Source organism: Ovis aries, chromosome 18, assembly GCF_016772045.2.
Source record: "Ovis aries strain OAR_USU_Benz2616 breed Rambouillet chromosome 18, ARS-UI_Ramb_v3.0, whole genome shotgun sequence".
NCBI classification, from domain to species: Eukaryota; Metazoa; Chordata; class Mammalia; order Artiodactyla; family Bovidae; genus Ovis; species Ovis aries.
The window spans coordinates 55,152,300-55,178,675 of record NC_056071.1 but is presented as its reverse complement, the minus strand read 5'-3'; the positions used below and the strand labels follow the sequence as shown (position 1 = coordinate 55,178,675).

General features: G+C 53.3%; 1 protein-coding gene across 1 annotated transcript in view; it reads right to left on the bottom strand.

Annotated features, from left to right (window-relative positions):
• The window catches only part of RIN3 (Ras and Rab interactor 3), a 132,906-nt gene that overhangs the window by 9,882 nt on the left and 96,648 nt on the right, over nt 1-26,376 (bottom strand). Inside the window, exons 5-7 of the mRNA XM_027957334.3 lie at nt 24,081-24,172; nt 15,270-16,844; nt 12,496-12,804 (exon numbers count right to left, since the gene is read on the bottom strand). Coding sequence (XP_027813135.1) covers nt 12,496-12,804; nt 15,270-16,844; nt 24,081-24,172 — 1,976 coding nt within the window. The remainder of the gene's footprint in view (nt 1-12,495; nt 12,805-15,269; nt 16,845-24,080; nt 24,173-26,376) is intronic.

Here is a 26,376-nt window from a genome sequence, read left to right as displayed (position 1 = left end):
GGGTTGCCATTTCCTCCTCCAAGCAATCATCCTGACGCAGGGATTGAACCTGAGCCTCTCTGGCAGTTTAGCATAGGACCTGGATCCAAGTCCCAGGGTCAGCACTCACTGGTTTACTCACTTGTGACCCTCAAGTGAGCTCAAGCTCACCCTCGCTGTGCCTCAATTTCCTTGACTATAAAATGGGGATAACAACAGCATCCGTGCCTCATGTGGGTGGCTGTGATGTTTCAGTAGTAAGACAGAATGTTGTTACTGTCGTCTTTTAGTCACTCAGTCCTGTCCGACTCTTTGCAACCCCATGGACTGTAGCCCTCCAGGCTCCTCTGTCCAAGGGATTTTCCAGGCAAGAATACTGGAGTGGGTTGCCATTTCCTTCTCCAACGAATCATCCTGACTCAGGGATCGAACCTGAGCCTCTCTGGCAGTTCCTGCATTGGCAGGTGGATCCTTGTACTGCTTAGCCACCTCAGTGGGAAGCCCCTCTTTTGGGTTAAGCAGTACCCTTTCCTGAGGGTTTCTTCTAAAACATAAATACCTCTGAAAGGAATAATCCATCACTACTGCTTTGTGTGGGGTGGGCCAGGGGCAGGGGAGCGGCGCTTCCCTGGTTGCTCAGGTGGTAAAGAATCTGCCTGCGATGCGGAAGACCCAGGTTTGATCCCTGGGTCAGGAAGATCCCGTGGAGAGGGGAATGGCTACCCACTCCAGTATTATTGCCTGGGAAATCCCATGGACAGAGGAGTCTGGAGGGCTATCGTCCATGGGGTCGCAAAGAGTCGGACACAACTGAATGGTCAGCGTGTGGTAGCCTTGAAAGGTGCTTTCTCGGAGCCACACACACACACACACACACACACACACACACACACACACTTTGTGGAAAGTGTTCCTGGGCTCAGAGCTCCTGGAATGCCTTGGGGAAGCAGCAAGGTGGAGGTGGACCTAACAGATGCCCTGAGGGCCTGTCATGGCTTTTGAGAGACTGAAATGAGAAAGAATACGAAAGTGCTTCAGTACCCACAGGGTGCAGTGGAAAAGTGAGCTATTCTTGGCACCTCTGTTCTGCTTTCTGAGGTGGCCTCAGTTTTTCCACCCGTAAAATGAAGTGGTTGGTGGAGCTGGTAACACCCAGCACTGAAAAGCAGAGTCAGACTCAGGGCATGAATCTCACTCCCTACCAGCTGTGTGACCTTGACCTAACTGCTCTACCTCTCTGAGCCTGCATTTCTGGCCAAATGTGAACTGACACAGACAGCATGACATCCTATGAGGTTTTGGTGAGAATTCTATGAAATGAATTACAGCGGACTGCCCGGACACCGCCTCCACGGAAATGCCCACTAAGGAAGAACACTGTTCCTCTTTTTCCAGCTCTGTGCTCGGAGGCTCTCTGATCCCTTCTTTCAACTTTCCCGTGTCTCTGCACGCAGGATCAGACAGTTTTGGAGAAAGTCTTTCATAACCTTTCTGAGCCTGAGACACAATTGAAGAGTTCCAGGGGACACAGTACTTCGTGCCAGGACTTGTCTTCCATGTTGACAATTTAATTATTAGAATGCTTGGAACATGGGAGATTCTTTTCCTGTTTGATTTATGAATTAGGGAACAAGGTGTGTCTGGCAACAGGGATGTGAAACAGTCCTGTGCCCTTTGGAATTCACCTATAACTCATGCTGACCAAAATTTTACTCTGCTTCCAAGAATATCATTTTGTTTTTTCTTGGTATTGTATTATTGGCTTGGCCACAAGATGGTATGGAAACACCTGAACGAACTTATTGGCCAGCCCAATGATAACTCGCCAAACCCAATAGTCAAGAAAGCTTATTTGCTTTTGAGCAGTGGTTCTCAGCCAGGGAGATTCTGCTCTTTGGGGCCACTTGGCAATGTCTGGCGTTGTTTTTGCTACTGGCATACAGGTCAGGGATGCTGCTAAAAACCCTACGGTGCACAGAACAGCCCTCCATAGGAAGGAATTACTTAGTCCCCAAAGGTCTACAGTGCCGAGGAGAGAAAACCTGCTTGAGGGGTCAGCAACATTCAGCTAGGACTGTCCAGCTCTGGCCCAAGGTCTGAGGACTTAAGAGAGAAGGGGAAGGAACCCTCCAGACTGCGGCCCCAGGCTTTGCCCTTTTCTCCGTGTTTCCATGCTCTTCTTGAGAATCTCGGCTGACCCTCAGGAAGGGCTCTGGGGCCCATCTCCTTGGTTCCTGTGATTTTGTGTTCAGCCACTCCACTGCAGGGGACTCTTTAGACCTCATATCTGTCTGTCCCTCCAGCTATCCATGAGCAACTTCCTCTCTGTCTCTCCAATGCACAGAGCAACGAGAGGCAGGGTGTGTGCAGGAGATGTGCTGGGTAAGTGTGAATGAATGAATGCTGAGCTCCCAGCCAGATCTCAGAGCCCAAGCCTGGCACCGACTCAGACGGGCCTCTGCACAGACTCCAGGAGTCCTTTCCACACCAGGGGGGAGCTCAGGATGACATTCTGCCACCCCCTACCACACTCTGAAGAACACCCCACTGTGCTGAATCGCAGCTGAATGCTACGGGCGCTTTCACTATCCTGCGCCTTGACACACGGTTCCTTCTGCCTGGGCCGCACTCCCTTCCTTTCCCTTACTAACTTCTTGTCCTCCCATATCCTCAATAGATGGTTCCTGCTCTAGTGCCCAGACCCTTGACTGTTTCAGAGCCTGCCCTTCTTGTGAACTGTGAGCTCCCTGAAGGCAGGGATGGAGGCTGTGTGAGCTTAGGCAGATTACTTAATCTCTCTGAACCTCTGCCCCATCAAGGCCCTTCCAGTCTCCAGCACAGGGCTTGGAATCTAGGACACCGACTGTGCGCTGGCCCCACGTGCCCTCCCACCAGGCCCTACTCTGTTCTCCCACAGCTGGGGTCATGGTCGAGGTTACCAGGATCCATTATTATGGGCCTTAGACAGTGGTATGCTGGGAATGGTTAACAAGGGGTTCTCCGAAGGAAAAAGCTCTGCTTTGCAGGATCTGCCAATTATCATGGCGTAAATATTTCCCCAGTGGCCAACTTCAAGCTACCGACATGAACGTGGAGCAGGGAAGAGACACAGATGACTAGCTTCCGTGAGATGGTTTGTACCATCACCGACTTAGCACACCAATGGCTTTGGATTCATCAAGTCCAATCTCATTATTAGGAAACTGAGGCTCAGGGATACAGAAATTTGCTCCAAGTGCCATGGTTGGTCAGTAGAATCTGGGTCACTCTTCCCTGATGTGGTGAGAAATAACCACACAGGCTCCCTGACCTGAGAGCTCCTTGTGGCCAAACACAACTTTTAAGCATCATTTAAAGGCACTGGCTCCCAGCCAATATCCTGGAGATAGTTAGTGCTGCATTCTCCTTCCTAAAAGCCTGGAGCCCAAGGCTTAGGGCTCGGGGCTCTGCCCTGCACACAGCGGGGCCTCAAGCGATAGGACTGAGATGCTGGGGGCACGGTTGTAAAACAACTGGCCTGTGATGAGAACATCTGTCTCGCGTGGATCATAGATCAGTCCATCAAGCTGTGCCTCTGAAAGGGCCGCTGGGCTGCAGCCTGCATTTCCTGCTGATTCTGGCTTTCTTTTTTGCCAAAGTCACATCTCTTTTCCATCTGTAGATGTTGCGGGGTGCCGATTACATTTTGAAGAGCTGGCTGGGGGTCTTATGCATGTTTTCTCTTTTTTTTTTCTTATGCATGTTTTCATCAGCCAGGAGACTTTGGAGAAGAGCTCTGATAAAAACATGTTGAAGCCGCACACCTGGGTCACACAAACCGTGAGGACTAGAAGGCCCCTGTCTCAGCCACTTAACCAGCTGTGCTTTCTGGGGTCATGCCCTCTGAGCCTCACTTTTCTTATCTGCAAACCAGAGATATTAATAATAACAAAACTCAGTCTGTGACTCAGAGCCCCGATGACATCAAATGAGTGGCTGGATTAAAGACAAAGTTTTGTCTTCTAGGAAGCATTTTCTGAAAGAGGGGTTGGCAAATTTTTTTCTCTAAAGGGCTGTGCATGCTAAGTTGCTTCAGTAGTGTCCAACTCTCTGTGACCCTCTGGACTGTAGCCGGCCAGGCTCCTCTGCCCATGGGATTCTCCAGGCAAGAATGCTGGAGCGGGTTGCCATTTCCTTCTCCAGGGGGTGTTCCCCGCCCAGGGATTAAACCTGCGTCTCTTACATCTCTTGCATCGGTGGGCAGGTTCTTTACCACCGGTGGCACCTGGGAAGCCCTGCACAGGGCTGGATAGGAGATATCTTAGTTCTGCTGTTTTAGTGGGCCACATGGCGGCAGAGAAGGAGATGGTTAGATAGCAACACCGACACAATGGGCATGAATTTGAGCAAAGGGGATATGCTTCACCAGGAGATAGTGAAGGACAAGGAAGCCTGGTGTGCTGCAGTCCACAGGGTTGCAGAGTCAGACACAACTGAGCAACTGAACTGAACAACAACCACATGGTCTCTGTCCCAACTATGCGACTCAGCCATTGTATAAAAAGCAGCCAGAGATGCTACGTAAATGAATGGACGTGGCTGCTTCAATACCAATTTATCTATAAAGCCAGATGATGGGCCAGAGTTGGCCTGCAGACCCCGATCAAGAGGAAAGAATACATCACCTTATCATAACTGCCCCTCGAAGTGTGTTGATTGGGCTCTTATGGAAAGTGACTGGCTGTGCAACAATCCTGGGGCAGCTCATGACTATGACCTGCTTTGGCCCTAACCCTCCAGCACCATTCCCACTTGAAGCCATTTCATTCCTCCAGGAGGTTTTAACCCAAGACCCTCACTCCCCACCAATTAGGTTCAGGGCCCTTATAACGGGTTTGCTGGCCCTGTCACTGCAAAAAATGGAAAAGCAAATACACACTAACTCGGAGAGGCCTCCCCAGATGTCCCAACCCAGAACGGCAAACTCCTTCACACTCCCCAGACCCCTGAGCCTGTTTCATTCATTGAGATAGCCTGTTTCAGTACTGATGGTATATTTCCAAGGAAACAGGAAGCACTGGTTCCTTGTTTATCATCTGTTTCTTCCCACTAGAATGAAAGCTTTATGAGGGCAGGGACATACTGTGCTCAGTATGTATATCCAATGCCTCAACAGTGTGTGTGTGTGTGTGTGTGTGTGTGTGTGTGTGTGCGCGCGCGCACGCTCAGTTTTGTCCGACTCTCTGCGACCCCAGGGACTGTAGCCCGCCAGGCTCCTCTGTCCATGTTAATTTCCCAGGCAATAATACTGGAGTGGGTTGCCACTTCCTACTCCAGGGGATCTTCCCGACCCAGAGACTGGACCTGGGTCTCTGGTGTCTCCAGCATTGATAGGGGGATCCTTTACCACTGCACCCTCTGGGAGGCCCCCTCAACAGCAGTATATGTTTAATAAATAACATTTGCTAAATGAACGAATGAACATCATTTATCTCACTGCACGGTTGTCACCTGTTGAATGCGCCATGTCTTCCACTTGAATTGTGACCATCCTAAAAACAGGCACTGGGTTTTCCTGTTAACATTCATATTGTCAGTAAGTGTTTGTTGAACTGTTGAATGAATGAATTTATCTGATAAAAACACAGGATGGCAGAACTAGAGAGCATCTAGAAAGGAGGTTTTAAACTTACTTTTGCTGCAGAAACCTTTGGTTAAGGGGTATTTTATACAGAACTTGGCTTCTCTGGTTGATCAGAGTCAGACAGCAGGGCTGGCCTCCTATTTCCTTTCCTCTCTCCTCTCCCCTGCAAGATGTCCCCAGCACTTTGAGAGTTCTCTGGGACCAGTTTGAAAACCACCAGTCCAGTCTGAACTCCCAGCTGCACAGATGACAGAGCTGGAGCCCCTGGCAGGGAGGTTCCCTATAGCCTGTGGATGACGTGAGACGAGAAGCCAGCCTCTCTCCCACTGAGCTTCCCAAAGCGACCCTGTTAGGCTGTTTGTGCTTTCTGCAGAGGCTGCTTACGTCTCAGTTCTGCTTTGAGCAACACCACATCCTTGAGGAAATCGCTCTGGCCTCCTGAGTTCCTCTTTAGGGAGCTCAGCCCACAAGGCAGTCAACCACGCAGGCTGTGGGTGCAGAGACCCGAAGCCGAAAGTCCCAGACTGGCTGGAAAACCTATGAGGCTACTGTAATTGGGTGTGGCCTCTCTGAGGTCATCTCTGACCTGAGGGTGCCCTGGAGAGGCAGGGGAACGGGCAGTTTAGCACAGGAGCTGGATCCAAGTCCCAGGGTCAGCACTCACCCGCTCACTTGTGACCCTCAAGTGAGCTCAAGCTCAACCTCGCTGCGTCTCAATTTCCTTGACTATAAAATGGGGATAACAACAGCATCTGTGCCTCATGTGGGTGGTTGTGATGTTTCAGTAATAGGACAGAATGTTATTGTTGTCATTTAGTCACTCAGTCCTGTCCGACTCTTTGCAACCCCATGGATTGTAGGCTCCAGGCTCCTCTGTCCATGGGATTTCCCAGCCAAGAATACTGGAGTGGGTTGCCATTTCCTCCTCCAGGGGATCTTCCCTACCCAAGGACTGAACCCGCATCTCCTGCACTGGGAGGTGGATTCTTTACCACTGAGCCACCTGGGAAGCCCAAGTAAGGCAGAAAGTGATGAACATGGTACCTGCTGGGTTACTGGACTGTGAGAAATGTTAGACATAGTTATTATACAAGACAGGAGGGTAACGTGGCTTCTAATCCTCAGTGGCACTAATGGTAAAGAACCCGCCTGCCAATGCAGGAGACCTTAAGAGACAATGGGTTCGATTCCTGGGTGGGGAAGATGCCCTGGAGGCGGGCATGGAAACCCACTCCAGTATTCTTGCCTGGAGAACCCCACGGCCAGAGGAGTCTGACTGGCTGTGGTCCATAGGGTCAGAGAGAGTCAGACACGACTGAAGTGACTTAGCATGCAATCCTCAGAACATGACATCTTAGAGGTCCTGAATCCCATTTCTGTTGTGGGGCAGAAAAACAAGGTTGTTCTTTGCTTCCAGACCAGGCACATAGCTTCTCTGTCTGTCTGTGTGTCTCCCTTCTGTTACCTGCATGTCAATGCCTAGGGGACTTAGAAAGCCTCCCCCAGCCTGGATCCCTGGATGACTATATGGCGTGGAGCCCACTCCCCTCTCCTCTATCCAACTGGACCTACATGTGTGAGAAATAAATTTGTATTGAGTTAGAGATTGCAGGGTTTGTTACAGCAGAAAGTATTTCCTTAACTAATTATCTATTTATCTACCTGTCTATATCTATTTCAGAGACCAGATAGAAATCTATCACAATACTAATCATCTTTTTCTATAATAAACGATTAGTGACGTTTGTCATTAGAAATCAGTTTAGACTTTTTAAACACAGATTTTTAAAAACCCACAGCCTGCCCTCCGTCTCTGTCCTCTCTACCCTCGGTAGATGTCACGGGCCTTTTGTTCCACATACCTGGGGTCTCCCTGAACCAGCTACCCAGACTACTGAAGGAAGAGGAAGAAGTGGCGGGCTGGCCTTCACTGCCCTCTGGGATGCTGCCTGCTCTGTATCTATATTAGAAGAAGGTTCTTTGTATTCTTTTAGAAAGAGTCCCCATATTTGCATACACTGCATTTCTCTTTCCTTCCCCCTCCTCTTGTGGAGGAGTTCTTGGACTTGAAGCTATTTCCTCCCAACAGCAAGGTCAGCCCTGAATGTATGGTTTTAGATACTGAAGAGGTGGCGACCACTTGTTTATCAAAGTAATGGGAGGGATGATTCTAGAAGTTCTAACTGCTCTCACTAGGCCCCATGCAGTCTGCTCCTGGCTGCAGAAAGGAGGGCCAGGTCGATCCAAAGCCATCTGTCTCTGTGAACTCTCCACTCTGCCTGACACGGGCCCTAAACCAGCTTCATTGGAAGAAGTACTTGATCGGGATTTATGAGTTCTGGGATCTGTTCCCAGGATCTGCCTGGTACAGTGCTGGAGGCACAGGCTCTGGAGCGAGGAAATCCCAGCCTTGAATCCAGGCCCATCCGTATCACGGCATTAACAGCAACTGCCTTCTGGAACGGAGAAGGCAATGGCACCCCACTCCAGTATTCTTGCCTGGAAAATCCCATGGACAGAGGAGCCTGGAAGGCTGCAGTCCACGGCATCGCTAAGAGTTGGACATGATTGAGCGACTTCACTTTCACTTTTCACTTTCATGCACTGGAGAAGGAAATGGCAACCCACTCCAGTGTTCTTGCCTGGAGAATCCCAGGATGGGGGAGCCTGGTGGGCTGGTGTCTATGGGGTCACAGAGTTGGACATGACTGAAGCGACTTAGCAGCAGCAGCAGCCTTCTGGAAAAGAAGGCCTGGTCCATGATCCCAGGCCTCATGTCTCCAAGTTCCATCTTTTCCCCTACACCCCAGCACATTGCCAGCAGCCATGCCTTGCGGGTACCAGTTACTATCGCCAGCATCATGTAATGGGAAAGACAGGTGGGTGGAGCTTCCTCCCTGGACTCGAGGGGCTGGGGCAGGGTGTGGTGTAGGGGATGTGGGGTGATGGGGAGAAGGGCTTTTTTCCTGCTAAAAGCGGGTCAGTGGTGAAGGCCAGCAGCACCCAAGCTGGAGGTGTGCCCTCCACGGGGTCGCTGATGCCCCCCAGGGCTTCCACGGGGCGCTGTGGGTCTGTGGACCATACTCTGGGTAGCAAGGTGCTGGAAGCCTCTGGGTTGAATGGGGATGGGGATGAGGGGAGTCGGGGTGGGGTAGGGGGTGGGGAGCTGGGGTAGATGTGAGCAGAAGGCCCGAGGTAGAGGGCCTGGTCCTAAGATCATGGAAGGTCCAAGTCAGCAGAGAATTTAAGAGATCTGGCTGAAAATGTCTAATCATGAGGAAACATCTGACAAACACAAAATGAGGAACTTTCACGACGAAGAAACAGTGAGGTGGGGGGTGGGGAGGGAAACCTGTATTCCTTAAAAATGTCGATGTCACAGAAGACAAAGAAAGGCTGTGAAGTTCCAGATTAAAGGAGACAGCGAAATGCGATCCCTGCCCTCCCCCTGGATCCTGAGCTGGAGGAGGGAGAGCTAAAGAAAGCCCCGTGAGATCACTGACTGCCCGGAGTACAGAAGGTGCTGTGGAGAAAAACACTGTATTGATGTAAAATTATGAAGCAGGCGAGTTTAATGTGGTTATGTGAGGGAATACCCCTATTTTTAGAAGTACCTGGGGTAAAGGGCCAAGCTGTATGTGAACCTGCCCTCACATGATTCAGGAAGAAATCACATATGCACAGAGAGCAAAAATGACAAAGCAAACGATGTTTAAGATATTAGCAGTCCACAAAGGGTATGCGGATGTTTCTCTTTTAATGTATTATTCCTGCTCTTGAAGTTTTTGAAGTCTGGAATTATTTCCAAATGAAAGATTTTCTTTTAAAAAAACTAAAAAGTCTAGCAGCAGAACGGGTTATTTCAAACAGAATCCCAGATGGAACCCTGTGTGTAAAACAGGGACAAGCAGGGCTGCCCAGGGTCAAGCCCAGCCTCATGTCCCTTTAGTGGCCCCTGGGGTGCCTCCTGGAACCCAGCTTGGAAACCACTGAGTGGGTTCAGCCTCCACGTTTTGGGTGAACCGGGTGACTAGGCAGCCATTCGTGCAACCTCTCATCCACTGGACGCTCACATACATATCTGGTTGCATCTGAGCCTCACCATAGTCCCGAGAGAGGTGTTCCCAGCCCCCTTGTTAAGTGAGAAAATGGAGGCTCTCGAAGATTAGTACCTCCTTGGAGCCTGAGCCATCTGGGTGGTTTCCAGGTCCTCTCCCAATGCCCTGCATGGCAACCTGAGAGGCAGGTCGTATCATCTACATTTTACAGACAAGCAGAGGCCCCATGAGATTCAAGTCCAAGCCTACAGCACCGAAGCTGGGTTCAAACCCGTGTCCATGAATGAACCGCCCCCCCGCCCCCCACATCCCAGCTCTTCTCTTCACCTGCATCCTCCCAGGTGAAGAGGCTGAGGCCCCGAGGTGGGCAGCCCAGCCCTGCTCAGGGCACAGGGGAGACGGAAAGTCCACTGGGTCAGTGGCCAGTGCTCAGGCAGCGACAGCTACCCGAACAGAAAGCCATCTGCTCCTGGTGGAGCTGTTTCCGGTGGGGACTCTTCACACGGAGCCATGACCCCGCCCTGAATTTCTGCCTGGAGCTGGCTTCTCAATCAGCAGAGATATTCTCGTCTCCCTGCACCCCCAGCCCCACCCCCGCCAGCAAGGGCTGAGGACAAGGAAGCTCTCAGCATCCTTGTTCTGCTCCGTCCTTCTCAGGCTGAACTCTGACTGCGTCTCTCTAGCAACTGTCCTTCTCCCTCACACTTAGCTTTTTTCTCCCCCATTCCCTGCTCACTGCTAAGTTTTCAGTAAGTAAATTCACTGTCAGCAAAACTCACGGTGTTTGAAGCCACTGCCAATAAACTGGGTGTTTAAGCTAAAGGTTTGTGAGCCAATGGGGGACTCGCTGAGGATGCAGCTGCCCTTTTCAGGCCCAAAGCTGCCTCCTTGATAACATCTCAGGGTCTGTAGAGCCCTTGGCTCTGACTTTGCCCCAAGCCCCAGCACGGCAGGAAGAATGACATGCGTTCAGATGGAGGGAGGTAACTGTCCTTGTCAAGTGCCAGCCTCTGAGCTGCATGTAAACTGCAGGCTAATCTAACTCCCACAACAGCCCCATAAAGTGATTGTGGTTGGGCCCATTTAACATGGGGGAAACTGAGGCTCAGAGCTCTGACATAACCTTGCACCATACCCTAGTCTCACACACACGCTTTCTGTTGGTCTGTGGCCATACTGGCTTGCCCTTCTGCAAGACAGATGGATAACCCTCCCTTCAAACAGCCACCATTGGGCAAGCCCGCTAGGCACCATGTATGGCCGGCTGGCATTTTACACATGTTATTTCTAATATTTACAAGTGACCAAGTGTGGCTTCTGAAATGTTAGGGGTCTGAGTTTCACCTCTTTGCAAAACAGCTTCCAGAGATGAGGGAACTGGGTCCTATAAAGGAGTTAAGTAGATCATTCAAGGTCACACGGGTAGTAAGTGATAGATCAGGAATCTGAACCCATCTGTATGGCTACAGAGGTAACAATCCTTCCATTCTCCCTTTCCATGGCTGTCGTGTACAGTCACACAGGTTGCTGACTGTACAAGGACATGAAGCTGAAGGGGTAATCAGAGGATGAAATGCAGCCAACACTCTGTTCACTAACGTGTGCGCCACAGTGCAGTGATGCCTGTCCTCGTCTGCCGGGAGCAGCGCTGTGGTAAACTGATTATAAATGATCCCAGTGATTCCCTTCTCTACATCTGTACCCCTTGCTTTGTTCCTTTGCAGCTCTTCTCAGCATGAAGGGAAGTCTAATTCCTCACCCTTTAAATCTGGGCTGGTCTTGTGACTCAGTGAGTCAGTGAAATGGTTCATTGTGCACTGTGCTAGTTCAAGTCCAGACCGAGAGACTTTGCACTTGCCCACCTGGATCCCAACTACCACCGTTGGGCACACGCTTGGGCTAACCTGCTGCAGAATTAGAAATATGTGGCCCAGTCACCCCCTTTCCAGACCAGTCAACAACCAATCAACCACCCAAACTTAAGCAGGACCATCTTAGCCCAGCCAGCCTCCAAGTGACCCCTCACATGGACCCTCAAGCCAGCCCGACCAAGTTCAGGTGCACCCAACCAGATCAGGGTAAATGCCCAACTGACTTCTGTAACTGATTCCTGTGGCCATTAAGGGCTGAACTGCGTTCTTTCACAATCCGTTTGTTGCAGACCTAGGCCTCAGTGCAGGGGACCTTATTTGGACATTAGGTCTTTGCAGATATAATTAGTTAAGATGAGGTCATCCTGGAGGAGGGTGGGCCCCTAATCCAGTATGACTGACATCTTTATAAAAAGGGGAAATTTGGACACAGATACACGCACAGACAGCACACCACGCAAAGGCTGGAGTGATGCTGTCACAAGCCAAGAACTCCCAGAAGCTAGAGCAAAGGCTTGGAACACATCCTTCCCTACAGCCTTTAGAGGGAGTAGGGCCCTGCTGATATCTTGATCTCAAAAATGCCAGTCGCCAGAACTGTGGGCCAACACATTTCTGTCGTTTAAGTCCCTAGTCTGTGGAACTCTGTCACGGCAGCCCTAGGAAACAAAGATAGTGCCTTTGCCTGATTTATACAGAGGCACAGTGTGGGCTGGACTCCTTGCCTGCTTCCAGCGTGGCTGCCAATCACGGCACTCCTCCCAGCTCCCAGGGAGCACAAGAGGTGCCCAGGAGTTCCACTACTCCCACCCTAACAGATCTCTGAATCTGGGACGGCTTCTCCCGTGCCTCTCAATGGCTCTGGAGTTCTTGAGGGGAAGGGGTCACAGCCACACATAGCATCATTGGTACAGGGACCCAGAGAGAACCCACAGCCCAGGGCCCCTCCCGGCTGCCCACCTACCTGGGTTGCCGAGGGCCATGGAGTCGTAGATGAGCTTACAGGTCTTAAGCAGGATGGAGATCTTCTTCTCGGGCGAGTAGGCCTTGTGCATGCTGGCGAACTTCTGCAGGATCTTCTCCATGACGGGCACCTCTGGCACGCTGGTGGTCACGCCCAGGTCGGTGGTAGTGGTGGCTAGGATAACCATCTGGTTATCCTTGAGCTGCTGCAGTGAGCTGTCCTTGCTGTGGATCTCATGCAGGCAGGAGTAGATGGCTTCCTTCAGGGGCTTCAGGACACACTTGTACAAGGCAGACTCCACAATGGCTTCTATAGGCGAGTAAGAGACAGAGGGTGGGGTGGGGAGACCAGCGGCAGGGATCCCGCCCCCAGGCCTTGTTGCCCAACAGCGTGGCTTCCCCATCCCTGGTCCCTGGAAGGACATATTCACAGCCCTGGCAGGTTCGGCCCGCAGTTCTGCCAGGTGAGACTGTGCAGTACATTCAGCAGAAAGGCACAATGCTAAGGGCACAGGGGCCCTCCAGGACCCATATGTGGTGTCCTAATGCTTTCCACGGGGCCTGGCAGAGATCTAACTCTCATAGGGCTGCCTATTAGTAAACAATCTGAGAGGGTCCTATTCACACGGGAGTTGTGCATTCTATAAACTGTGAAACTGTGCCTGGAGGGCCTGAGGGCCCAGTAAATGTTTGACATTTAAAAAATGTCAAATGTAGTAAATGCTTGACATTTAAAAAAGAGTTACTCTTTTTAAAATATTATATATATATATAATTATTGTTATTATTATTTGGCTGTACCACAAGGTTAGGATCTTTATTTTCCAACCACAAATCAAACCTGTGCCCCCTGCAGTGGAAGCATGGAGTCTTAACCCCTGGACTGCCAAGAAGTCCCAGTAGAGTTATTCTTAATATGTATTTTTCAGTTACCAGATCCATTTGCCTCTAGTCTCAAAAATACAGTGTAGCCAAAACCTGATTTCTCATCATTTGCCTGGCTACCACCTGGACCTGAGCCATCATCATCTCTTACCTGACTTATGTCAACAGCCTCTTGCCGTGGCTTCTTTTAGTCCTTTACTCAACATAGCAACGGAGAAGGCAATGATAACCCACTCCAGCGTTCTTGCCTGGAGAATACCAGGGACGGCGGAGCCTGGTAGGCTGCCGTCTGTGGGGTCCACAGAGTTGGACACGACTGATGCGACTTAACAGCAGCAACGGCAACAGAGCAACCAGCATAATCGTGCTATGCTATGTTTGATCATGATATTCCTGTGCTCAGAACCCTGTAATTGCCCCAATCCCTGGTGTCTCAGAGGTTAAAGCACCTGCCTGCAATGTGGGAGACCCAGGTTCGATCCCTGGGTCAGGAAGATCCCCTGGAGAAGCAAATGGCAACCCACTCCAGTATTCTTGCCTGGAGAATCCCATGGACAGAGGAGCCTGGTGGGCTACAGTCCACGGGGTTGCAAAGAGTTGGACACGACTTCACTGTCTTTCTTTCTTTCATGCACAAAAGAAGCCAAAGTCTTTCCCATGGCCCACAAGCCCCTCTGTGATCTAACCCTGTGACCCCTCTCACTCATTACCTTGCCTGCTCCCTGTATTCAGGCTGCTCCAGCCACCCCGGCCCTCCTGCTATTCTGCCAACCTGCCAGGTTTGCTTCTACCTCAGGGCCTTTGCACCTGCTACTCCCTTTGCCTGGAGGAATGCACATGGCTATCTGCATGGCTCATTCCTCCTCTGTTCAAATGCTATCTTATCCAGGAGGCATCCTGATCAGCTAGTACAGTGAGGATTAGTCATCTCTGATCTAACAACACTGCAACATACACGTCATAATTCTCACTCAACAGATGGATCAACTTAGGCTCTGCTGGTGCAGGTCACAGTTAGTTAGGGGCCGAGCAAGGATTTGAACCCGGGTCAACCTGATACCAAGGCAATGCTCAGCTTTGACTGATAGTAGTGAAATATTCTTGGGAAGTCTTTTTGGCTCTACTCAATTCCTGGGGCGGGAGGGGTGGTGGGGGTGGGGAGAGTCTCGGCTACTGGTCCTGGTAGCAGAGATCCCAAGTCCTGTCCCTGTAGAGAGACACCTGAGCTGCCTTATCTCTGGGAGTGAGGGAAGAGCCTCTGTTCCCATGACTGAGTCTCAGCAGAGGGCATGCCTAGAGTTGGCTCATGTCTGGGTTTGGGGCGGGTCCTGGCTGTCTCGGTCTTCATCCTACAGCCTCCCTCTTCTCCTTTGCCTCTCCAGCCTCGCCAACAGGAGAATGCATGGCTGCCTTTGCCTCCCTCACCCCACTCCTGTCTGTCCCTCCAAGTCCTCGGAGCCTCTGCAGCTGGAGGTGTGGTGACTCAAGAGGCAGGGACCTGCGGTCAGCTTCCCCACTGCTTCTGGCTCCTATGTGACCTCGGCCAAGTGTTTTTCCCTTCCAGGCCTTTTCCCCTCATCTGCAAAACAAGAGGTACCCTCTCAGGTCCCTTCATCTCAAGCCACCAGGTCTCCTGCGGAGACGGCCTCTGGCCCTCAATAGCCTCATGTTACTGCTTCTTAGACTGCTAATTGCTCCTGGCGACTGTCTCCCTAATGAAACCAGGAGCATCCTGAAGGTGGGGGCCGGCCATCTGGGTCTGTGAGCCGACTTCTGAAGGAAAAGGCAGAGCAGTAGAAGGGTTATTCGCGGAGAGGGCGGACTGTCTGGGATCATCCCGGCAACCCCCCCCCCCCCCCCGCCCGCTCCCAGCCTCTGCCCGGGACCGACCTAGCTCCTCCTCGGTGTGCAGGGCGGGGTCCACCAGGGCCTTGAGCTCGGTGCTCTGCAGCAGGTAGCTCTTGAGCTGGGTCATCATGGTGCGGATTTCCTGCAGCATTTCGGTGCTGGAGGTCTGCTGGGACATCATCTCCAGGCTGTACACTTTGTAGTCCTGCACCAGGTTGCCGAAGTACGAGCCCTTGTCCTGGGCCAGCTCCACCACCTTCTTGTACAGCTTGCGGTTGTTGGACAGGAAGGCATTGAAGACATTGCTGAAGCTCGCAAAGCTCAGCCGGTGGCGCGCCTTGCCCAGGATCATGGACGGCTTCTTCTTCATGCCGGGGCTGCTAAACTGATCCAGCTCCTCCTCCGTGCTGCTGGTCGAGTATGAGTCCTGGTCAGTGGCCGAGGCAGGCACGCCCAAGCTGTCCGAGAGGGAGGCCAGGGAGCCCTTGAACTCTGGAGCGCTCTGGGCTCGGGCCCCTACTGGGGCATGCGAGGTCTGATTACTCCCGGCGGGGGAGGCATGACCTTGGATCTCTCCCTGGTGGGGACCAGATGTGGGCTTCTCTGGGGCCTCCCCTGCTGTGGAGAGCTCTGCAGTCTCCAGGGGAGTTGGGAGGACAGAGGCCAGCTGCCGGGAGACCCGTTTCTTCCTGGGAGGCGGGACTGGGGCTTGTCGGATCGTCCTTGGAGGCTCTGGCGTGCTGCCCGGGTTGCTGGCTTGGGCTGACGCTTCCTGGCCTGGCTCTGTGGTTCTCCGAGGCCTGTCCCCGGCGCTGTCTGAGGTCCGCTGGGGAGGCAGGCGGAGCGGGGATGCCCTGTAAGGACCCTCGGGGGCCCCCTCTGCGGCCGGCCCCCTGTCTGGCTTCCCTGCGCTCTGGTCCTCCAGGGAGACCTTCTCGGAGATGCGGCGTCTGGGAGGAACCGTGGGGAGGCTCTTCTTCGTGGCCACTGGGGGAGCGGGGGCTTTCAAGGGGCTGGCGGCTGCCCCAGGCTTCATCTCTTCCTCCCTGAGAGGGTCCAGGCCTGTGAGGGGGCGTGGGAGCCTCTCACAGGCTGTCATGGGTGGCTGGCTTGGAAGCTCCGGGGGGCCCGGGGCATGGGGTGCCAAGTGGGGGGCAGGTCCTGGGGGTGAGGGCGGAAGAGCCTCTGGAGGCGAGGGAGCCGCCGCCGGGGGAGAACTGGGCAAAGGACTGGCCGGAGAGGGAGGAGAAGCAGGAGGCGGCCGGCTGAAGCCCGGGGGGTGCAGGGGGAGTGGCGGGGGAGGGGGCGCCGGGCGGCGGGGGGCCCACCGGGAGGTGGGTGAGGTAGCGTCAGAGCTGGGGGGCGCCGGGCGCGAGGGGCAGTTTCCAGCGGGGGGCTGGTCGGCCGGCGGGGCACGGCCACAGTCCTCGATGAAGATCGGATTCACAAACCACAGGCGGCCGTTTCCTATGGATAGCTCGATTTCACACGAGCAGTTTTCGGGATGGGCGGTGGACTTGAGGCTGGAGGCGGGGGGCGCTCCGGGGGCTGGGTCTCTTGGGGCTTCCGCTGGACTCCCACCTCCTCGCCGGGGGTTCAGCGAGGAGTCCCAGAAGCCTGTCCGAGAAGAGAGAGGGAGAGGCGGTCAGTCCCCGAAGCCGGGCCCCTGCGTGGACCGCACCGGGTGGTCTTTGCGGGCTGCGTGGGGGCAGGGCCGAGGGAGGGCCGGCAGCGAGGTGTTTGCTTCACTCGCTGGAAGGTTGTTTTCCCCTCCTGTACTGTTTTAAACCTCTCCCACCACTTCCTGCCTCGGGAGGGGGAAGCCCCACGCCGTCCTCCCCTGCGGTGTCAGTGCCGGGGTGGGGCCAGGACGGTGCTGGCGATAGGCTCAGCGCCTCGGTCCTGTCCCCTGGCATGTGAGAGCCGCCCGAGGGGCACACATGACCTGTGGTGCAGGGACGTGTGGGCATGGAGTGGACGAAGTCCAGAGCTCCCGTTGCTGAGCAGTTGGGGGCTCGGAATCAAGTCTCCAGACCTTCCTAGATCTAGAATGCGGTCCCAACAGAGAAGGGACTTTGGGCCTGGTTTTGGCCACTGCAGTTGTCACAGCAGGAATAATGAATTATGGATGGTGGCCAGTGAGCTCAGACCTGACCATCCAAGGGGGGGAAACGCCTGCCCACTGCAAAATGATTCCACCTCTGGTCAATCTCGCTGCTAAAGCAGGAAAATGCCCACTTGCCCTCAGCTCGGAGAGCTTGAGCTCTTGCACTGCTGAGTCCCCAGCACACGCCTTTCTCTTGACTCAGCCCATGGCTGAGGCCACCAGAGCAGGCCTTTCCCTCTCCAGGTACTGATGGTCAGAGCCAGGCTTGTTCTGGGTAAGAGGCACGGGATGTTCAAGTTGGGGGCTGACGAGATCATAGGAGGTCCCGACCTTTCGGTACCAAGCCCTCTGGAGAACCTGATGAAAGCTTGGGATGCTCCAAGAAGGGCCCCAGGGGCACATTTTGAGAATAAGGTCAGAGGGCTGGCAGGTCACTGCGAACTCATTCAAGCAGTCCCTTCTGCTGGAGAGCAGTAGGGAACCCAGGTCTTGTCCAAGCTATTAATTTTAGAGATCGATAGTGCCAATTCCTTGTTAATGAGGCCAGGCCTCCAGTCTCTCACCCAAGGCTCTTTACCTCCGGGAAGGAGTCATCAGTAAGAAAATTACCAAAAATAGCATCAAAGACAATACCAGGAACAAACATGAGCTGGATCCTGGGTGTGTGGGCCGCTTGCTCTACTGGGACTGTCTCAGGGTCTCTGACCACAGGCCTCGGCTGTAAGTCCTCAGGTTGTCCCCATGTGACAGATGAAGATAAGGGACCCAGAGAGACGAAAGGTCACCAGGTCAGGGAATGAAGCAGCTGGGGTGTGAACTAGGTCGCACCAGTTCTGAAGGCCGAGTGCTGGGCCCATGTGTTACACTCATGGCTGCCCTTCATAGGAACTTGCGACACTTCCCATCCTTGTTGCTCTTCTGGCCTGAGTGAGGGGCGGGGTGGCGTACACCCCAGAGCCAGGGTCGGGGTAAGAACACAACAGGTTCTCAACACTGAAAGAAAGGAGACACTGCAAGATGGCCGAGGGCAGCTGTGTGTACGTGTGTTTTTCATCCCAAGGGATGGGCACTCTCAGGGATGTGGGTGTTCACCAGCTTGCTAGCCAAGGAGATAGAAACCCGATCCAGGTGAGCGATGCGTAATTCCAGGACAGCAGCGCTGCTGAGATGCTGAGAGAGCGCCGTGTGCATCCCTCTGGGGTGGGGCCATCGCGATGGAGCAGAGCAGGGCTCATGGTGCAGCCCCTTCGTGGACAGAGACCCCATGTCTGGAAGTGCTTTGGCCAGCTGTCTCCACTGTATCAAAGATGACAAACTTTCATGTGACTTTCCAATGTGCGCCCCTGCCAGTCACTCCCAGAGGACATGGGGGGCCTGGCGTGGGAGGGTGTGTCTTCAAGCTCTCCCACCATCTATGGGGGTGAGGGGGAGGACTGTTTCTCATAGCCGCCTGTGCCTTGTGCTTTGCTTTCTTGGGCAGCTACTGACCTCTCCGTGACCTGTCCATGCTCTTGGGTACTTTGCACAGTCTTCTTGGAAGGCTTCCTAGCAAGGAGCAAGCAGGCAGCCAGTCTGATGAAGGGACTGGGCAGCAGCCCCATAGGTGAGCTGAGGCTCCCAAGGCTCACCTCCAAGTTCCTGAAAGACCCTTCCTTCGGGAGAAGGTACAAGTCACAGGGCAGGCAATCAACAGAACTGCCCACCTGTGCCTGGACACTCCCATTACTGCTCACCCAGATCATGGCAATAGCCTGCCTCCGTGTCCCCACTCTGCCTCCAATCCATTCTACTCCTGGCGGCTCTATGCTGGGCATATCATAGACTCTTGACTGCTCTTTGTTCAGAATCACTTTCGAGCCTTCAGCCTGGTATTCATCCCCTGTGGGATCTGACCCTCTACACCTTCACCTACTGAATCTCCACTCTCGTCTCTCTGCTGCTCACTCCTTCCTGAACACACCATGGGCAGCTCCACCTTTGGGTCTTGGCTAATGTTTCCTCTGCTTGGAATGTTTTTCCCACCCTCTCCACCTGGCAAACTCCTTCCTATTCAACCTTCAAGACCCGAGTCAGATTTCACCAGTTTGGTGGAACTTTCCTGACACTTTCAGGCCACGCCTACACTCCCCTGGTTCCCCTACCCTGGTGCACACTGATGAGACAGACCAACCCTAGGACTGTCCTCTGGTTTCATCCTGGGCCTGGGAGGGTGTCTAAAGACAAGAAGTAAAGAAGTGAGAAAATGAGAGGTGAAAGGCAAAAAGGAGAGCAAAGAGCTGAGTAAGTGATGGACCACCAGCCAGACCACCCACCTCGGGACAGCAGTGGCGGGGCGGGCATCACACAGGAAAAAAGAACACATTTTCCACCGCTCAGATCTGCCTTTCTACATGAGTGGAAGAGACAGTGGGGTTCAGGGAAATATGTCCAGGGGCTGGGTGACTAGGAACTGCTCCCCTGCCCCACAGATAGGCCTGGTGGTTACACCCCACAGGGCAGAGGCTTCAAAGCCAAGGCTGCTCCAAGAGGTGGGAGAGCTGGGACCCAAGGAGCTACACCCTGGGGTCTGGGGGCCTGTTAGGGAACTAAGGTCTTCATGCCTTTTTTTTTTTGAAAAAAGGAAGTAGGTAACTTTCTCTGCAGAATGCCAAGGCCAGGGGAGAAGCGGAAGGCTGTCATGCAACCATAGTGGTTGGTGCGGCCGTGGGCGTCTGCACCTAGTGGCACCAGGCCAACCTCGGCTCAGCGGCCACAGTTCCCCTAAGGGCCCAAGCCCACTCCTCCTGTGTGCTGTCCCCAGACTCTGGCCGACGTCCTGCCGGCCCTGTGGCCTCCTATGTCTCAACTGGAGATGCCTCCTGCCAGGCATCCACACCTATAGTCCTCAGAGGGCCTTGGCCAGGCCAGGTGCTGGGCTCTAGACCCTGAGGACATGCGACAAAGGTTTCACACTTGAGGAACCCCAGGAACAAAGAGGGCATGAATAAAGGCAGCCAAGTGTGCCAGATGCCATGGAAACTGCTAGAAAGTCTGATGAGATCAGTGGGTGAATGGTTTCTGTGACATCCCAAAGGTGGGCTGTTAAGACAATCATTCAAACTAGACTTTCCAATGGATTTTTGACAACTAGGAAAGTTCTCATTGTATAACATAAAGGCAAAAGCAAGTTACAGGCCAGCTTGGAAGAGTTATAGCACATATTCTCTTTTTAAACATATTTCAGAAATATAAAACATATACGCACTGCAAACATGTCTGAGAACCTCTGCAAGTCTAACCTGCTTTCTCTAGATTCCTTTTGCGCTGAGAAGAATTAACTGCACACAGTTTAGTGAACCGCTCCCTGTGTTAAATCTGTGGCCGCAAGCTTCTACCTACAGAACCCTTTTGAACGCTGGCTTTTCCAAGGCCAAGCTCAGACTTTCTTACATCAGCTCAGGAGCAAACGTTCTGGGCGATCACATGGTGCTGAGCTTGTGAGTCAATAACCCCATTTCAGCACCATCATCTCTGTCTGAAGAGCAGGCTTGTGCAATGATCTGGATATTTATGACACTCTATTCATTTTGTAAAAAGTGAGTAGAGGGCCAGAAAAAGAAACATTGCTGACACTAGAGGCAGAAAACACAAACGCCTCATAAACTTATTCCAATGACAAGGTCATCAGATGGGTATGTGGGGGCGGACGTCAGAGCCCCACGGATGGAGGAGTCGGGAGCGGGAACCAGGGGTTAAGGAGGCTGAGCTGTGTGCAGAGAAGAGCATCTGCTGCCTGCAAAGCTGGGCAGACGCTCTGCTCCTATCACGGAGATTCCGCGGCCTCCTTTCACTAAATCCCCTTTTATCTTAAGCTCTTTTGAGTTGGTTTCACTTCTTTGCCTTGCTTAGAATGTGTGATGCGCTGGGCACCGTGCCTGGGGCGTCCGGCCCTTATTTTTGCTTATTTGTCACTGCTACTGCAGGTGAAGGCCGGGGCAGTCTGCTCATCTCAGAGCCAAGGCTTCTGGTCTCTGATGGGACGTGCCCTTTCAGCTCTGGGTCTCTATCCTTTCTGGGGATGAACAGAAAAATTAGCCCTTCCTCGGCTCCAGGAAAAACTTATCTTGGTGAGCCTCACTTCTGTGCTTCAGCCCTTGGGGACACCAGGCCTGATCAGAACCCTCTGGTTCCTAAGCTGCAATGTCCTCGGGTTTCATTTAAATCCACTTCTCAAAAGAGGTCAAGCTTGCCCGGATAGAAGGGCTTGTTGATTCCAGAAAGGAATATGGTTCTCCCTAGAGGAGCAGCTTGTCTTCCACATAGTCGTTCCTAGGGTTCAGGGACACTCCATCCCCAGGAGAGAGAAACCTGGGGGTCCCTGGGACACTGAATCCCAGGGGCACCTGCCTCAACCCACCTGTAGTGAGGCTGCAAACCAACCCTCCTTTTGGTGGTAAGCCTCCCAGATGGAGTGCAGGCATCTCACTTGCCCTTGAACTTGACCTCAAAGTCAGCCAGCAACTGCTTGTTGCACCAACAAATGAGACGCTCATGAGGTACAGCCAAGGGGGCAGTGGAGAGCTGTGCTGGGAGTCAGAAAGCTCTCGGTGTACTTCCCAGTTGGGCTCCTAGCTGCCTGGAACATCTTGGACAAGTTTCCTGGCCGTGCTAAGACTTGATTTTCTATCTTTAAAATGGGAATGCAAGGATAACACAATAAGCGCCAAGAGAGTGCAATGAGAGCGTCACCTCTGCCGTTTTAGCCCTTGGGAGGGGTGTCGTTTGGACTGTATGAGTTACCAGATGCTCACCCATCCCATGGACTTCCCAGGTGGCTCAGCAGTAAAGCATGCACCTGCCAGCTAAGGAGATGTGGGTTCGAGCTCTGGGTTGGGAAGATCCCCTGGAGAAGAAAACAGCAACCCACTCCAGTATACTTGCCTGGGAAATCCCACGGACAGAGGAGCCTGGAGGGCGACAGGCCATGGCGTTGCAAATAGACATGACTGGGCATACACACACACACACCTGTCCCACACCCAAGCTTCTGGAAGAGTAAGAGCCCAGCAAGTATAACGTCTGGGGCCCAAGCTTAGTGTTTATTCCCAACATCAACTGCAAACTGGCCCCGAAGTTTATAAACTGGGTCAACCAGACCTGGGAGAACCCGGATAGAGTGACGGGGCACCAGGAGCGGAGGCTGGAGCCTAACTGCCCAGTCCTCTGTGGATCCTGTGGCCCTACACATGTCACTCAACTCCTCGTGTCTGTTTTCTCTGCCATAAAGTGGGCATCACGATGTTACAACCTGCTGTACTGGGGTGTCTGGAGATCTGATGAGTCAAGGCAGGCGAAGAGCGTAGAGCATGGTTATCGCTCATTAAACCCGAGGGCCTGGACTCCTCCGACTTCTTGGCCTTTGACCATGAGCCGCCTTGCGGCAGCTCTTTCTCTATCGTGCAGCGGCCCCTGGGGGGGTGGACAGTGACGGGCCTAAGAACCAAGGGCATCTCCTCGGATCCCAGGTCTGCCTCTAGTTTCATCTATGTTTTGGTCCTGCCCGCTCCACCAACCTTTCTTCCATTTGACCAGCACTGCTGAAAATGTACCAGTGGGCTCAGCCTTATGTAATGCAGGTTCTTGGGTATGGTTTAGACTTAAAACAAAATTTACTTATGTATTTTGGGCTGTGCTGGGTCTTTGTTGCCATGCGTGGGTTTTCTCTAGTTTCGGTGCGGGGCTCCTCATTGCAGTGGCTTCTCTTGTGGAGCATGAGCTCAGTAGTTGTGCTTCCATGGGCTTAGCTGCCTCCCAGCACGTGGAATCTTCCGGGACCAGGGATTGAACCCGTGTCTTCTGCATTGGCAGGTGGATTCTCAACCACCAGAACAGCAGGGAAGTCTGAGTTTTCTTTTTTTAAAAGTTGACATATAGTTGATTTACAATATTATATTAGTTTCAGGTGCACAATATCATGATTCAAAATTTTTATAGACAATAATACTCCATTAATGTTGTTATAAAATATTGACTATATTCCCTGAATGGCTTAGTCTTGATAAGGACTCATTAACTGCTTGTTCATAATGTGACCTGGCCTCTGCCTAGGATGGGGGCCTGCAGGGGTGGCCGGCCTGGCTTCCTGGTGGCTCCAGCTTTGGGAAACATGGGCTTCCAGAGGAGGGCCAGCATGGTGAGGCCTTGTCAGAGGTCGGCGCTGGCTCAGTGAAGCCCATTGCATGGACAGGGCCCCGGAAGTGTGAGCTCTTCTTACTATTACATGGAAGGGCTGGGATCAGAAACCCTCTTGTGTTTTACTCCCCCGACCCCAAATCCCTCAAAAGGTCAGAAGGGTAAGGAGCAGGGTGGGTGTGCTAAGTCACGTGGTTGGGTAGGGAGCAGGCCAAGGGGGTGGGGGGCACCTTCAGTTAATGATCACGGTCATGCTGAGATGGAGCCTGGTGTTTGCTCTGGCTTCTCGCAGGTCACGCTCTGATGCCAGGTCAGCCTGTGTGGGCTCTGACCGGCCCCCGCTCCCTCAGACCCAGCAAGGCTGTGCCTGAAACCCCCTGACAGCTGTTAAAGCGGCCACTCTGAAAAGTGGGAGTGTCTCCCTGCTAGGGCGGCTCGGCACCTGGGGCAGGGGAGCGGGTGGTCCTGTGGGAGCTGGGACTCAGGATCCAGCTTGGGCTCAGCCTGAGAGGCCCCCCAGGACCCCCAGTCCTACTACAGCCCGGCCTCCTGCTCTGACCCCGGAGGGGACTTACCCAGGCCCAGGTTGGAGATGATCTCGAGGTCTGTGGAGCTGCGGGCTTCGAGGATGGCCCGGGGCAGCCTCAGCGTGAAGGGCAATAAATCTCTGCGGAGACACCAGGTGTCGGAGGTCAAGTCTGGGGTGGGCTCCGTGTGTCCAGTCTCAGCCCCGCCACCTCCCAATCCACAGCCCGTGGAGGAAGAACCCAGCAACCCCGCTGGCTGCTGCAGTCGCCACACAGACTGGAAACTTCCCTGGAGCCGAAGGGTGGAATCCTGAGGCTGAGGGAGCAACCAGTCGGATCCCAGTCCTGTGTCTCCACTGGACCCAGAGACGCTGAGACCCTCCTTGGGCATGGTGAGGGGTGGTGCGTGCAGGGGAAGCCCACACAGCTTCCTCTAAAGGAGCTATTCTGGGGAAGGCACCGGGCCCACCCACTCCTCCGAGCCTTGCCATTCCACACTGAGGTGTGCAGCAGGCGCGCAGCCAGACCCTACCTCCTGCTTCCCCCCGAAACCGTGAGCGCACAGCCTCGGGTGAGCACACAGGCGCCCCCAACAACACAGTCCGCCAGCTCTATCTGCTGCCTTTGGTCTGAATGGCAGCTCATCCAGGGATCACTCCAGAGACGCCCCAGAAAAGGCCTATACACCCTCCCCCCCTTTACTGTACAGATGGGGAAACAGGTCAGAGAGGGCCTTTATGATCCCCTCTGGGATGTTATCTAAAACGATCCTCAAATTCTCTGGACAACAAAGGGATGTCCTACAAGTTAATTCTGACACTAACTGCCTGGAATTAGCTCTACTAGTCCTTAATACAGGCTAAAGACTCAGTCCCACCATTTTGGATGCCAGTCCCAGGTCACGTGTACTTCTGAGCGACAGGCTGTAAGTCAGGGGTTCTCATGACCCCTTCCTCAGGCTTGACAGTTTGCTGGGAACAGCTCATGGGGCTCAGGGCAACACTTACATTTCCTGGCTCATTGTAAAGGATGCAGCCCAGGAGCAGCCAGATGGAAGAGGCACACAGGCAAGGTCAGGGCAAGGGGCTCCGCTCCACGCCTCTCTGGACACGGCACCTCCCAGCACCTCAAAGTGTCCATCAGCTGGGAGGTGGGCGGGTGGAGCTGGAAGTTCCCCGCCTTGATCACTGGTCTTCCTGGTGACCAGCCCCATCCTGAGGCTGTCTAGGGGCCTCTCCTGTTTATGGGTTTGCATAAACGCAGGTGTGACAGAAAGGGGCTCATTATGAATAACAAGAGACACCCCCGTCAACTCAGGAAATTCCAAGAATTTAAGAGTTCTGTGTCCAGAACCTAGACTAAGGCCAGATACATTTTCTTCTTCTCCTATTACCTCCTAGTGGGTTGTGGGCCATGGATTAAAAGTACCAGGCACCATGTATATTATTAATATCGTATTAGCTCACACAGGCTAGTTTCTCTTTCCCATAGGGGTTGGCACTCACCCCCACCCCGTCCAGGTCCTTTAAATTTTGGGGCAACTTGGGGAGCGCTTCCAGAATGGAAGGCTATGAGACCATGTCTACACCCCCACCATGCCTCATGGCTCCATCTCTTCACACATCCCGGGTGACTTCTGTGGTTTTGAAAGTCAACCACTTTCAAAAGGAAAGTAGAGGGGAAAGCATGAATTCCTTCCCATTAAAAGAATTTCTTTAAGTGAGAGGAAGAAAGAAAAAACCAGCATGAATTCTGGAATCGAGGACGCTGGTAAACCCCTAGCTCTGCCATTCCTGGTGGGTGTCATTCCATCTCCTGGTCAGACAGGGGACATGATGCTCGCCTATGGGGTTACCATAGAAACCACGCAGCATGGCAGGGGAGCACCTAGTGGGAACTTGTTTCTTCCCCTCCTGCTGGGAGCTCCGGTCAAGGGTGCTTCGGGGCCTCTGAGGCTCCTTTCCTCTGTCCCCCTGTCCCCTAACCAGGACTCAGAAGGCAAGACCGTGGCTCCTGGTCCAGGTGGCTGTGAAGGCAGATCCAGACCCGGTGATAACAGCTGCCTTCAGAGAAGAGGCCCAGTCCACCTCCCCCAGCTGCCCAGAGGAGGGTGACAGCCTTGTCACAACACTGGGTGCCTGGCCACCTCCTAGAGAGGGCGGGAGGGCCAAGGGGCTCCCCACTTCTTCTTTTCGGTTAATGGCACCCATTTCACAAGGCTACTGACTCCTGACCCCAGGCTGTACTGAGGGTCAGAACTCGCCATCCTCGAAAAGGGGCTTGGCAGAGCATCTGGTATGTAGAATGTGCCCCAGAACCATCACACCTGCCACGCGCCTGTGCC